Source organism: Oncorhynchus mykiss, chromosome 11 (genome assembly GCF_057628025.1).
Source record: "Oncorhynchus mykiss isolate SJ-2025 chromosome 11, ASM5762802v1, whole genome shotgun sequence".
NCBI lineage: Eukaryota > Metazoa > Chordata > Actinopteri > Salmoniformes > Salmonidae > Oncorhynchus > Oncorhynchus mykiss.
In genome coordinates, this window is record NC_143032.1 from 43,546,091 (window position 1) to 43,562,045 (window position 15,955).

Here is a 15,955-nt window from a genome sequence, read left to right on the forward strand (position 1 = left end):
TTCATGTTAGAAGCAAACCTTTTGAGCAGTTATGGGGATATAATGACTCACTCCTCTATTCAAACCAGACAAAGCAGCAAAAATACATGGTGATAAAGTTTCAGGTAGAGAGGAATAAAACAGGATGGACGAAAAGGAGAAGAGAGTGAGAGACAGACAGAGAGAGGGTGTGTTTGAGTTTGAATCAGTGAGAAAGATCAGAGTATGTGGGAGTTACGAGAGAAAGAGAGAGAGAGAGACGGAGGAAGGGAGAAGAGGGAGAGTGAGTAAGAGCGAGAGAGTAGGGAGGGCTCGTGGGGGTTGGCTTTGGCAGGAACCACAGGAGGTCCAGGTCCTATAAGAGGAGGCCACTGCATTAGCCATCACACACACACACAGTAGGACCTACCTACCTGCTGTCACCCAGTCATAATACAGGAGGTTAGCTGAGCAGCACTGAACCATGGGAAAACAGAAGATATTCATGGACAAGCTGGCACATACTTTCCAGATCCGTAACTTGCTGCTGCGCCAGGCCATGGCAGAGTGTCTGGGTACCCTCATCCTGGTGGTAAGAGCTCTGCCATCTTTTCACCTCACTCCTAATTTGCCATATCGATGTTCAAGTTATCCTCACTCAAGCCTTTCTCAGATGAGTAGATTGCATGTTTCACTGTGATGATTCGTTGCCACAAGAAATATTAGTTTGTGCGTATTCAAACCTGCAGACAAAATACTACTGGATTAACAAGAACCTGTGTATCAACTATTGTTGTTATACCTAGATGTGAGAGTGATGGATACTGGTAAGTGAAACCAACGTTAGTGAGCTGCTCACAATAGATCTTCCTCCATGGCCCCACACCGGTCTCAAACCGGTGTTCCTCTGATCATAAACACGTGACCATCCTCCTTGACAACGTAACAACCATTTGAGTTATACAAAAGGATCTAATTGGGTTGCTCCATCGGCAATATTTCAAGCTAGATGTGGAGTGAACGTACTCTACGTTCTTAACCCCATTAGATACGTTCAGCATGGCTTTACAGCTTGTGCTAACCTTTGCACTGCTAGCCTTTGCACTGCTAGCCTTTGCACTGCTAGCCTTTGCACTGCTAGCCTTTGCACTGTTAGCCTTTGCACTGCTAGCCTTTGCACTGCTAGCCTTTGCAAATTCTCTGGGGTCGGGAATGTGAGCCTCATAGGCACCTATAAATTACACTCCTTGAGTGTGTATGAAAATATGATTGCTCTTGTTGACGAGAACATGGACACATGATCTTTACTCTGCATAATGATCCAGGATTCACCTTGCAACCCCGTGCTCTCCTGCTGTCGTATTTGAGGGGGGTGCATGTTTACAGTCCCTAAGGAAATAGTCTTTCACATTTTTCTGCCTTAAAAAGTTTAAAAAGGAAAAAAAATGAGATTTTATTTTCTCTAGCGATATACACAACCTAAAAGTTACCTTTTCAGATGATTTTGCCGGGTTTTCCTCTAACTTTTTACCTGAGCTTTTCTCCTTTCTGTGGATATGGCCAGTGCAGGTAGACAGTGCAGATAGGCCATACAGATAGTACGGGTAGCCATCGATTAGCTCTTCAACAGTCTAATTGCTTGATAGAAGCTGTCTCCAAGCATGTTGGACTTACACGATAAACATTTTGGCAACATGATGTTCAAATAAACATCTTTATTTGAATGTATTTTTAGCCTCAGCTTTTGAATTATTCCTGCAACATGCAGGTCTCGATCTCTTCCGGTATTCTCATTTTGATTCCTACGCACCTGGAACCGAAAATATTTAGTATGAAAGACCTTACAGTAGCACAAATGGTCTCCTATCATTTACATTCAACTGGTAAAAGTTGATTGTGATATGATTAAGTCTTTGGCAATTTTCTGGGCCTTTCTTAGACACCGCCTGGTCTAAAGGTCCTGGATGGCAGAGAGCTCGGCCCTAGTGATGTATTGGGCCATCCGCACCACCCTTTGTAGAGCCTTGCGGTCAAGGGTGGTGCCGTTGCCATACCAGGCGGTGATGCAACCTGTCAAGATGCTCTCAATGGTGCAGCTGTAGAACTTCTTGAGGATCTGATGTCCCATGTCAAATCTCTTCAGGAGGAAGAGGCACTCTTCAAGACTGTGCAGGTGTGTGTGGTCCATTTCAAAGGGGTAATTCATGTCTTAATGTCCATGGTGACAGAATCCACAATAATCCATTATTTACTTCTGGCTACAACCTGGAGTTAGCATATTAGCATCTTCAGATTTCATGAATGTAATAAGACAGACCGATGTTAGCAAAGCTGCACCCGCAAGCCAAAACGTTAACAAATACTCACAAAGAACCTGACCGTGTTTAATTCCCTTCGAGACTGTAGTTATTTCTGCAATAAAAGTCACATTTTGATAACTTCTATGTTTACTGTTCAGTTTTGTTCACACCTGGTAATCAATCCAAGTATATTTCCTGCCCCAGGGGGAGTGTCTTTACTAGCATCACTTTTAGCTAGCTACGCCCCATTGTTTGGACATTAGAACCTTGTTTGTTAGGGAGAGATAATAAACGAAAGAACTGAGATATGCCTGACTACTTAGAGGAAGAGGCAGAGCCCCCTCCTGTTTCCTGTACTCCACGTTCAGCTCATTGGTCTTGCTGATGTTGAGGGAGAGATTGTTGTCTCTGACCTCCCTGTAGGCTGTCTCATCGCTGTCGTGCTACCACCGTCGTGTCATCGTGATGGTGTTGGAGTCATGCGTGGCCACGCAGTCGTGGGTGAAAAGGGAGTACAGGAGAGGGCTAAGCAGCATCACCCCCCCCCCCCCCCCCCCCAGTGAGGCCCCCCGTGTTGAGGGTCAGTGTGACCAGAGGTGTTGCTGCCTACTTGTATCTTGGATTGGACTATTATGTTGAATGCTGAGCTATAGTCCATTAACAGCATTCTCACATAGGTACCCCTCTTGTCCAGGTGGGAAATTGCCATCTGTGGATCTGTTGGAGCGGTATGTGAATTGGATTGTTGTGTGTGTGTGTGTAGAGCTTTAAATTGGCTTTAATGGAACTGACAGATAAAATCTTCCCTCGGTTACTGACAGACCTTAGCCATCCACCATGTTAAATAAACAAACAAGAAAAACTAAACAACCCCTGCCATTTTTTGTTGTTATCTTGCTCTAGCAGTAAATGGCCACTTAAGAAAATAGATAGTAGTACTTTAAGCACCTACCAGATAATACAGCCAGTGTAGCCGACAACCTGCAGGCTTTTTAGGCAGCTAAGTTTCACTTTCTTTGCTCAGAGAGAAAATAGTTGTTAGGGAGATGACTCAGTCTTACTCACGGTCACAGGCTCTCTCACACCTGTTTTACAAAGCGTTTCTTCATTGCCTAATGTTATTGCAGTACATTCTCTCACGCTGCGACAGGATCTCTACTGTCGACGTCCATCTAGAAATGGCCTTGCATTTTGGTTTCGCTAAAACAGGACCAACTTTCAACGTCGGAAAAGTAACACAAGCGTCAAAGTCGTTGCACCGGTTAAGCGTTGTCGTTACAAGTACCATTTTATTATAAGATTGTTAATGGACGTAGACAGGCGTTGCACTGCTAATAGTGATGATTTACAATGATGTAAATCTCCAGCAGGAGCATGGATGGAAAAGCACTGTGTATTAAGCCTGTTACGTCTATGTCTAAGGCACTAGTAGCAGGTGTGGCATGTCTATTTAATAAGTGCTATGTCAAACATGGACTGCAGTATTGGGAGTGACAGCAACAGCGCAATGGGTGAAACCTGAACATGCCAAATATATTCACGCCCTCCAGGACATATATAGACATCACCTGTCGTCAAGATATACTAATGACTGAGTAATGTAATGACTGCGTGAACAGACAGGCGCTCTCGACTGATACTCAGGTAAAGGGAGGCGAAGGAATGAGCAGGGTGTGTTTATGTACGTGTGTGTTTGTCATGCACAGAGCTATAACCCTGCATATGGAGAACAGATCTCAGCAATGGCAGGATTTGGATGTACAAAAAGTAACGTACATTTTTTTAAAGTTGCTTTTTCACACAACTTTGAACCTAAATCCAATGTCATGGTGACATTAGTTGTTGATTTCGTGTTGAATTCACCTGAGTTGACAACTTAACCAAATGTAAATCAAAACTAAAAGTTGAACTGACGACTGTTCCCAGTGAACTACCTGTGTCACCTTTGTGTGACAGGTGGTTGGACACATGTCCTTCTGGCCCCAGCGATGGTGTGCATGTGCACCATCCAGGGAACAATGCAGTCCTTACATAAACCGTAGAGCTAAGGGGGGGAGAAAACAACAGCAATAAGCTTTCTCTTTATATGAAAGAGTCATTGTGTGCTATTCTTTACTTAAATTGAAGGGATGAGACACCACACGCTGCCACTCGAAACCATGGCTTACCACCCCAAATCATGACTTTCCATACCATGTTACCATGTAGGAGTGATGCTCCACTGGGAAAAGTTTGACGACTTCTTCACACAGTATTTTATTCACACACTTCACTCTTCATTTCCTTTTGTCCCAACAACAGTCTTAATGTATCTGGATTTTGGAAAAGACTGGCGGCATCAAAAGCTACCCTGGAATTTCCTCTCCCTGTGACTTCTTCCCTCCCTCCATTGCTGTTCACTAAAAGGGAACGCATGAGTGACCAGGTGTATCGGTAGACACTCAGAATGAGGACACAGCATGAACTGCCTGACAGTCTGGGGGAGTAAGTGTGCAATGTATTCATGTAATGTCATGGCGTAATGCTGTCATGACGTGCTGCCGCTATCACCACCAGTCCACTTAGAGAGCTGTGATTTAATTTAGGTTATTATCCTGTTAGATGCCGTCTTTTAAAGTCATTTTTTTACGGCGTCATGAATCTTAGTGAATAACCTTTTGGTGAAATTTGATCAGGCTAATTCAGTTGGCATTTGGCTCCATACTGACATGTTATCAGATGCTTCTGACATTAAGATCCCTTTGACATTTAACTTCATGTCTAACTAAAGATGGGCCCCTCTGAAGATGTTGTATTTTTCCAGCCAATCGGAAGCATGAGGCCCGCGGGGCTAATCAGGAGCCAGAGTTTACACTGACCCCAGCGATGTTAAACCACCCACTAGATGCCAAGCCTTCTGTCGAGACGACAGTTCCTTGCAGCTCATCTCAACCAATGTGCCCTGTGGTCTGAGAGCAATGCATCTGCTTCAGGGGGCCTTGCGACAGGCTGTTTCAGCACATGCCACACACTACTGTTATCCCCATAGTAATGGACACACACGTGCACATATATACAAGTCGGCGTGCAAACCCACAATGCGGTATGACCACCTTGGCACCTCTATAGCTAATTCACGACCATGACAGCAGCTCCCGAAACTGACTTATTCTCACTGCATCAATCCTTGTTTCCATTCTAGTGTTTCCTGCCAGCATATTCATATCAGGGCGGAAATACGTAGTACACTTGTTTTTATCAGATACATCGGTCTCTGAAAAATGCCCATCATTTGGCCTGGGACCATCAAATGTCAACACGGACAACAATTTCACAATTTCCTCCCCTCATACCTGTTAATACACAATAGAGCCCATTTAAATAATCATGGCGACCAGTTTCACTGATTATGATCGTATCCCCTTTCTGACCTGCACATACATTCAGGGATGAAAAGTAGTAAATCTAGGATATCCATTTGTGTAACATGTATACTGACAAAGCCTCTTGAGTGACCTCTAGAGTGGCTTGCGAAAGTATTCACCCCCCTTGGCATTTTTCCTATTTTGTTGCCTTACAACCAGGAATTAAGATAGATTTTTTTGGGGGGGTTGTATCATTTGATTTACACAACATGCCGACCACTTTGAAGATGCAAAATATTTGTTTATTGTGAAACAAACAAGAAGACAAAACTAGCCACTGGGATTTTTGCCCATTTCTTCGAGGCAAAACTACTCCAGCTCCTTCAAGTTGGATGGGTTCTGCTGATGTACAGCAATCTTTAAGTCATACCACAGATTCTCAATTGGATTGAGGTCTGGGCTTTGACTAGGCCATTCAAAGACATTTAAATGTTTCCCCTTAAACCACTCGAGTGTTGCTTTAGCAGTATGCTTAGGGTCATTGTCCTGCTGGAATGTGAACCTCAGCCCCAGTCTCAAATCTCTGGAAGACTGAAACGGGTTTCGCTCAAGAATTTCCCTGTATTTAGCACCATCTATCATTTTTTTCAATGCTGACCAGTTTCCCAGTCCCTGACAATGAAAAACATCCCCACAGCTTCACTGTGGTGTTCTCGGGGTGATGAGAGGTGTTGGGTTTGCGCCAGACTAACGTTTTCCTTAATGGCCAAAAAGCTCAACATTAGTCTCATCTGACCAGAGTACCTTCTTCCGTATATTTGGGGATTCTCCCACATGCCTTTTGGCAAAGACCAAACGTGTTTGCTTATTTTTTTTCTTCAAGCCATGGCTTTTTTTCTGGACACTCTAAAGCCCAGCTCTGTGGAGTGTACGACTTAAAGTGGTCCTATGGACAGATACTCCAATGTCCACTGTGGAGCTTTGCAGCTCCTTCAGGGTTATCTTTGGTCTCTTTGTTGCCCTCTGATTAATGCCCTCCTTGCCAGGTCTGTGAGTTTTTCCCTCTCTTGGCAGGTGTTGTGGTGCCATATTCTTTCAATTTTATGGTGCTCCGTGGGATGTTCAAAGTTTCGGATATTTTTTTATAACCCAACCCTGATCTGTACTTCTCCACAACTTTGTCCCTGACCTGTTTGGAGAGCTCCCTGGTCTTCATGGTGCCGCTTGCTTGGTGGTGCCACTTGCTTAGTGGTGTTGCAGACTCTGGGGCCTTTCAGAACAGGTGTATATATACTGAGATCATGTGACACTTAGATTGCACACAGGTGGACTTTATTTAACTAATTATGTGACTTCTGAAGGTAATTGGATGCACCAGATCCTACTGAAGGGCTTCATAGCAAAGTGGGTGAAGACATATACACGCACCACTTTTCCATTTAAAAAAAAATAATATTCATTGAAACAAATTATTTTTCAATTCTTTACTTCACCAATAGGGACTGTTTTGTGTATGTCCATTACACAAAATAAAAATAAAAATCAATTTAAATTACAGGTTCTAATGCAACAAAATAGGAAAAAACTCCAAGAGGGATGATACTTTTGCAAGGCACTGTGTTATGTTAACTGTCTGTGTGTTTACATAGCAATGCGTAAATGTTTGGCTCTGCTCTGGCTTTAAACACACTGAATGTTCCTCATATGCAGTCTTTACAATCTTTTTTTACAGGCAATGTTGATGATCATTGTTTGTGGGTACCCATGTTATTTATTTTTGTTTCTTCCCTCTCTTGACAGATGTTTGGTTGTGGTGCAGTGGCTCAACTGGTGCTTAGTGGAGGATCTCATGGCATGTTCCTAACTGTCAACTTTGCTTTCGGCTTCGCTGCCACCCTAGGGATCCTGGTCTGTGGCCAGGTATCAGGTACAAACCTCATATCAGCAATACATGCACATGAATTAACTCACCAACATGTTTAGGTGTAGAGGTTCTCCTTGAGCGGATTTGTTACCATGAGTTATTCCAAGGCTGAGTCGTGTCTCTAAGTTGTGATCCTAAATGTCTGTCCCGCTTTAATGTTAACAATCTGTCAACATGTGTTTTTTCCTAGGAGGCCATCTCAATCCGGCAGTAACCTTTGCCCTCTGCCTGCTTGGGAGAGATCGCTGGAGAAAGTTTCCAGTCTACTTCGTCTTCCAGACACTGGGAGCTTTCCTGGGCTCCGGGATCATCTTTGGTCTGTACTATGGTGAGTCCTCGGAACTGTCCACGAATGGACAGGAAAGCATCTGTCGGAGTCAACTCTTTGAAAAGTCTTAACTTAAGGTTGAATCTGTGTATAGTGTAACACCTCGTTATAGTTGATGTTATATCATAATGTGTGTGTGTTCTCCTCTCAGACGCTCTGTTGAACTATGCTGGAGAACTCATTGTTACCGGGCCCAACGCCACCGCTGGCATCTTCGCCACCTACCCTGGCAAACATCTCACATTGGTCAACGGCTTCTTCGACCAGGTAAGCCCCGTTCTTCCGCATACAACCCCCAAACTGGTTGGATCAGGAATTAGAACTACTAGTATATTCAGAGTTCTCCATGCTAATGGAGGTATCTCTATCCCAGACGATTGGCACTGCAGCATTGATCGTCTGTATCCTGGCCATCGTGGACCCCCATAACAATCCCATTCCCCAGGGCCTGGAGGCCTTCACGGTGGGCTTTGTGGTGCTGGTCATCGGCCTGTCCATGGGCTTCAACTCTGGCTACGCTGTCAACCCTGCCAGGGACCTGGGGCCACGCCTCTTTACCGCTCTGGCAGGCTGGGGCACCGAGGTCTTCACGTGAGTCCTCCCACAATCCTCTTTCACTCTCTGCATGCATCTGGTTCTCTCTTCACCTCTCTGCCCTCTTCACATGTATTCTACCACTCGGTGTCCATTTCCTGGTTCGAGGTTTGTGCATTATTGATATAACGATGAAACAAAATGGGAGATGGTGACGATGGATCAAATGGGTAAATGCAGAGGAGGGAAAGATTAAGAAAGAATCTTCTCTCTCGCACAACTTCTTGGATATGTCTCTCTCTCACTCTCTCGCTCTCTTTCTCTCAGTGCCAACAAGTGCTGGTTCCTGGTGCCCATCTTCGCCCCATTCCTGGGCGCCATCATTGGTGTGGTGGTCTATCAGCTGATGGTTGGCTTTCATCAGGAGGGAGAGGTTCGTGACAGGAAGAGCCAGGATGAGAGAGTTAAACTGACCAACATCAACTCAAAGGACGTCCTAAAGGAAGAGATGTTATGAGCCTCAAAACCTCCAGCATCCTCCATTCTCCACCACTACCACTACCAGCATCCTATACCCCTAAACTCAGCCTCAGTGGGGTACAGTATGGTCTCCTTGAGGGCCAGTGGGTCCCTTTTCACTCTTAACTCTGACAGCGGTGTGTCTGTTAGTCTGTAAGGAGACAACTACAGTACGCACACACATTATGGACCTCAATCTTTCTCTATAATGTTGCCACAGTATATCTATCTCTAGGCGTCCTTTGTCTTACATTGTAGCTGCATAGTGTCCTTAAGTAAGAGGGGAGGAAGTAAACACTCAAACACAGAATTATATTAATTCAAAATGTTTGGAAATAATCAAAGTTTATAGCCTAGTGTCTTTATCTCTTCTGTTTGGACCGTATTTGATGTTTTATACTAACATAGCGTTTTAATGATTCCGTTGTATTTATATGCTGTGGACAGATAGTACATGTGTCCCGATCAAATGAAATGTGTACGTTTTAGTGAGTCCATGAATTTCAATGTCAACCAGAGGCCTCATGCCATAAGATTTTTATACTTTATTTTTTATTAATTACTAAACTTCATTTTTAAGCCCACGTTTTATCAGAATTATTCATAAAAAGATCTGTCAGTGGGTTTCTCCCTAGTAAGCGGTTGCTTCCAAGGTGCACCATGGCGCAAAGATATGCCTGGCAGGATGCTATATACTCTAGTGTCTGCAGACAGTATCGTCAGGAGAGGAGGAGAGGGGAATGTTGAGTGACACACACAGATTTGATTTCAGCGGCAGGTGAGGGGCAGGACTTGATTATAAATGAATTTGATCAAGCTATGTAGCCTATTGATTCCTTCTTGATGAATTAATTCATCTCTGTAATACTAGCCACATAGCAATTTTATTAACTTGCTTTAGCTAGCCAGCTAGAAAGGTTCCCAATCTCCTCCCAGCCCCATAACTAGCTACCAAGCCATTTCAGGATATCAATCAGGTTAGAGTAGCTTGTCTATCTTAGCTGGCATGCCTGCCGACAAGGTTGCTAGTCTTTAGGGTTATAATACTGTATACCAGTGTGGCAGTTGTACTAAACTCCTAAGGCATAAAAGTTCTAAGGAATCAATGAGCATCATTCATTAAAATGGCAATTGAACAGGTAAAGAGGTATACTTAAATAACCTATGCAGAACAATATACATTTTTTTATAATATTTTTTTTTACATAGAATTAGGCATAATGATTATGCCTTTATATTGCAGGAAAAAGCTGTGTCAGGTGTTTGAAAAATGTTGTTTAGCAGATGTTATTGTGGGTGTAGCGAAATGCTTGTGTTCATAGTTCCAACAGTGCAGTAATATCTAATAATACACACAACTCTAAAAGTAAAATAATGGAATTAAGAAATATATTAATATGAGATTGAGCAATGTCGGTGTCTGGAATATGTGTGTGTATATATACAGGGTTGGGGAGTAACGGATTACATGTCATCGGTTACATGTAAGGGACCCCAAAAAACTGTAAATGTACCAGTCAAAAGTTTGGACACACCTACTCATTCAAGGGTTTTTCTTTATTTTTACTATTTTCTACATTGTAAAATAATAATGAAGCCATCAAAACTATGAAATAGCACATATGGAATCATGTAGTAACCAAAAAAGTGTTAAACAAATCAAAATATATTTGAGATTCTTCAAAGTAGCCACCCTATGCCTTGATGACAGCTTTGCACACGTTTGGCATTCTCTCAACCAGCTTCATTAGGTAGTCACATGGAATGCATTGAAATTAACATGTGTTTCTTGTTAAAAGTGAATTTGTGGAATTGCTCTCCTTCTTAATGTGCTTGAGCCAATCAGTTGTGTTGTGACAAGGTAGGAGTGGTATACAGAAGATAGCCCTATTTGGTGAAAGGCCAAGTCCATATTACGGCAAGAACAGCTCAAATAAGTGCTGGTTCCTGGTGCTCATCTTTGCCTCGTTCCTGGACGCCATCATTGGTGTGGTGGTCTATCAGCTGATGGTTGGCTTCCATCAGGAGGGAGAGGTTCGCGACAGGAAGAGCCAAGAGGAGAGAGTCAAACTGACCAACATCAACAAAAAGGACGCCCTAAAGTAAGAGATGGTATGAGCCTCAAAACCAACCAGCATCCCCACCAGCATATGTGGGAACGCCTTCAAGACTGTTGGAAAAGCATTCCAGGTGAAGCTGGTTGAGAGAATGCCAAGCATGTGTAAAGCTGTCATCAACGCAAAGGGTGGCTACTTTGAATAATCTCAAATATATAAAATATATTTTGATTTGTTAAACACTTTTTTGGTTACTACATGATTCCATAGGTGTTATTTCATAGTTTTGATGTCTTCACTATAATTCTACAATGTAGAAAATAGTAAAAATAAAGAAAAACCCTTGAATGAGTAGCTGTGTCCAAACTTTTGACTGGTACTGTGTATATCTATCTGTTTGTGTGTGTGTGTGTGTGTTTTCTGCATACCTCTTTACCTTTTACCTGTCCAATTATCCTTTTAACGAGGGTGTCATTCTGACTGTTGTCAATCACACATCACAATGCACTGCACTAACATGACTAGAATATTACATCCAAATTGCAACACAGTACATGGGATCATAACACACATCCTCAATACATGTGGTATATATCATGGCATCATAATTGATACACAAATATCATGATGATATCATAAGGTGGCAGATTACATTTTAAACAAAGTATTTTTCTGAGCTGCCTGTATGCTACTGATCATCCGTGTGTCTTTTTTCATAGTTTTGATGGCTTATTATTATTCTACAATGTAGAAATAGTAAAAATAAATAAAAATCCTTGAATGAGGAGGTGTGTCCAAACTTTTGACTGGTACTGTATATATATATATATATATATATCCATTGATACTTGAAGAATATAACTTACAAATGCCTCATGAGCTTAGTTCAACTGTCACACTCCATGTGAACCCAAAACATAAGCTTGTTTTACTCCAATGTTTGTAACATGGTTAAAACAATACTTTTTATATAATGGATGGCCAGTCCTTGCATCAATAGCTCTGTCTCTTCATCTGAGAGTGGTTATAATTCTCCAGGCCCATCCCTCATCTTTTTACCAAAACAGAGGCGGGCTGACCGTTTTGTTATTGTTTCATCTGTGGATTTGCCCTTTAATAAATCCTCTACTGACTCCCCATCCCACATGCGGGAGCGTAATCATCGCCTGACACTAATTAGCATAACGCAACGGACATAAATATCCCTAGAAAATATTCCTATTCATGAAAATCACAAATGAAATGTATTGAGACACAACCTTTTGTTAATCACCCTGTCATCTCAGATTTTTTTATTTTAAAAATATGCTTTACAGCCAAAGCTAGACAAGCATTAAGTTTATCGATAGCCTAGCATAACATTTTGTCCAGCTAGCAGCAGGTAACTTGGTCACGGAAATCAGAAAAGCAATCAAATTAAATCGTTTACCTTTGAGCTTCGGATGTTTTCACTCACGAGACTCCCAGTTAGATGGCAAATGTTCCTTTTTTCCAAAAATATTATTTTTGCAGGCGAAATAGCTTGTAAATAGTTTGTTCTTCACGTCTGGCTGAGAAATCGCCCGGAAATTGCAGTCACGAAACGGCGAAAAATATTCCAAATTAGCTCCATAATATCGACAGAAACATGGCAAACGTTGTTTATAATCAATCCTCAAGGTGTTTTTCAAATATATATGCGATAATATATCCGTCGGGACACTTAGTTTTTCAGTAGGACCGATTGGAGTAATGGCTACCTCTGTATTTTACGGAGAATCTCTCTGGGGGCATCAGGTGACCACTGACCACTTACGCAATGTAGCCGCCTACAGCTATTCTACAACATAAATGCGTAAAACTACGTCACAATGCTGTAGACACCTTGGGGAATACGTAGAAAGCGTAATCTGTTTGATAGCACATTCACAGCTCAATAGGGGTTCATTGGAACGCAGCACTTTTAAAATATGGGGCACTTCCGAATTGGATTTTTCTCAGGCTTTCGCCTGCAACATCAGTTCTGTTATTCTCACAGACAATATCTTTACAGTCTTGGAAACGTTAGAGTGTTTTCTATCCTAAGCTGTCAATTATATGCATATTCTAGCATCTTGTCCTGACAAAATATCCCGTTTAAAACGGGAACGTTTTTTTCCAAAAATGAAAATACTCCCCCTAGAGTCGCAACAGGTTTTAAACAGCTGCAAATTATCAAGATATCAAAGTGTCACCAAATAAAAGGTTAACAAAAGGCCTATAGCAAATGCAGCAGCATATGGCATTAATTTTTCACATGTAAATAGCACTTTTCAGTAGTGCTCAAAGCATGCCATTCCATGAGTGCACATTTCTTTTTCAACTCGAATCAATGAGCCCAATCAGTCCTTCATGACAACAGAGTAGGGTTGGCTAATAAATCCTTAGTTTTGGGGTCATGCTCAGGTAAAACAATTTGGCTAATCTATACTTCCATATTTCCAAGTGGTATAGCATTTATTTGGCATAATTTAATCATATTATTATATGTAGTAGAAAGTGCTGGGTTAGAAGAAGCCCACATAACCAACTGATAAAGTCCAACTTAACATCCATATGTGACCAGCTACGTGAACTTTAACATTGATTTATCCTGCAATAGATGTCGTTCAATTGGTAACATACATTTTGTCTTCTTCTAATGCCTCTTAAGGGGAAAGTCATCTAAAAGTAACAGAATGTAATCAGATTGCATTACTGACTTTGGGTAATCAAAAAGTTACGTTACTGATTACAATTTCGGACAGGTAACTGGAACGGATTACATTTAGAAAGTAATCTACCCAGCTCTGTGTGTGTGTGTGTGCGTGTGTGTGTGCGTGTGTGTGTGTGTATATAGCGTTCAAGCAGCATCCTTTGATTGTTTCATGGCGACACAGCCCTTTGACATCTCATGGGTCAGAGAGGTGATTACCACTCTGTTCCGTTCCTTCATCAGCCAAACCTGATGGCTTTCCCAACATATGAATACAATTGAGTTCATTGGGTTCGATTGCCAGCATTTCTTGCTCGTGAATATTTTTAGTATTAAGACATGTCAATAAAACCATTGCCGTGTGACAACTTTATGTGTACTGTTTTTTGTAGTTGCATGTGGCACTCTACATGTACTATTTTTACAGTCAATCAGTTTGTGGTCAAACTGTTGAATTCTGTCCCCTGAAAGCAGAAAACACATGACCTGTAACTCTTCATTTGGCTCTTGGTTTTCAACTGGAGAATCTGTGCCTTGTGTGTCACTCTATGGTGCTAAATGCCTGTGTTGTAAGGCCATTTGTATTTTGTTAGTTGGTCCAGGGATATTTTTTTTACTGTCATTATAGTAAAGTAATTTTTATCATGTAAATGTAGGTAATGGGAGGTAATGTAGGTAATGTCTTTTCCTGTTCTCTTCTTCTTCTCCTTTCTGACATCGGGTACTCACACATGACTGTCTGCTCACTCTGCTGCGTGGCAGATAAATGTTGTTAATTTTTGTCTAAACTCAACCGACGTCCCGTGTTTCTTCATTGTCTAAAAGTATAACACTATTCTATGAACATCCATTCATTTCAACTTCATTTCAATTGAGTGAAAACTGTAGTTTGCTGTGTCAAACCCAGTAAGTCAACCACCAGTTCCTTCTTACTGCAACTTGTATCCCAAATATCCGTAACAGTAAAGGGACTGGTTATACCCTGCACTTCATTCGTACAGGCACTTCCATCATCTGTCCTAAACTGATCTGAATACAGATATTACAGACATATCCTTTCCCAAAGGGCAACGGAAGATGACATGGTTCCTGTTAACTCTTTACTACATTCCAACTGAGCTCAAGTTTTCCATAGCAGTGGCAGTAAACCGTAGTATACACCTTGCTGATGTATCGATGAGGTTATTGGATAACGAAAAGTACTGGGGAGAAGACTATAATCCCCCTGAATTTGTATGATTGAGGTTTTGGCTTGGCAACAGGTCAGAATCATGGTATAACTCATAAAATGCTACAGGTCTGAGCAGAAGCAGATACGCACAGGTCATCTGGTGATGTTATCGCAGATGCAGGGAAATTATTATGAATCTAGCTCCAACTGGGCAGTAATACCAAACAATACCCATAAATCCCCAAAATGCAAATGAAGAAATTTCAGAACGAGCATTGTCAGAGTCCGGAATGTTTATGATGCTGAGAATGTACATTATAGGAATAGAAAAGGTGTGTACAGCAGTAGATAGGATAGGATAGATAGGATGAGCCTTGACTAGAATACAGTATATACATATGAAATGGGTAAAACAGTCTGTGAACATTATTCAGTCTTTAATACATGGGTCAGCAGTCCCTAAGGTGCAGGGTAGAGTAATGGGTGGTAGCCGGCTAGTAACAGTGACTAAGCTCAGGGCGGAGGCCGACTAGTGGTGACTATTTAACAGTCTGGAGATAGAAACTGTTTTTCAGTCTCTCGGTCACAGCTTTGATGCATCTGTACTGTCTCCGCCTCCTAGATGCTAGCGGGGTGAACAGGCCGTGGCTCGGGTGGCTGAGGTCCTTGATGATCTTCTCGGCCTTGCTGTGACACCGGGTGCTGTAGATGTTCTGTAGAGCAGGCCGTGTGTCCCAACAATACCACAAGTGTTGCTCTCAAACGATCAAATTCACTTTAAAGTCTTGCTCATACTTGGATTTCTCCCCTGCTTCTTGTTGACCTACAAAGACACAAAGTGTGTAATTGCAGAATGGGATCTACGCTGTTACATTTTAGTGTTGGTGAATCCGGTAAATAAAACAAACAGCAACCTGTAAATAAATGATATAGAATAAGAGGAAAGCGGAATAAGTGGCTAATGAGACAACGGATACAAAGATGATCAAATTCACTTTTACATTTCCATCTTACATCTGTGATATGTTTTGTGTTTGTTGGGTCCTGCTGTGTGGTGCACAGGTAAGGAATAAGGACAATACGCCTGATGTATTTCTTCCTCTGTTA

At 41.9% G+C, this 15,955-nt stretch overlaps 1 protein-coding gene across 1 annotated transcript; it reads left to right on the forward strand.

Annotated features, from left to right (window-relative positions):
• Window positions 1–254: 254 nt before the first annotated feature.
• On the forward strand, window positions 255–14,045 carry LOC110535708 (aquaporin-3). The gene is made up of 6 exons (XM_021620898.3): window positions 255–550; window positions 7,403–7,529; window positions 7,717–7,854; window positions 8,006–8,121; window positions 8,228–8,445; window positions 8,716–14,045. The coding sequence occupies exons 1-6, from the start codon at window positions 443–445 to the stop codon at window positions 8,903–8,905; spliced, it is 897 nt and encodes a 298-aa protein (XP_021476573.3). The 5' UTR covers window positions 255–442; the 3' UTR covers window positions 8,906–14,045.
• The last annotated feature ends 1,910 nt before the right edge of the window (window positions 14,046–15,955 follow it).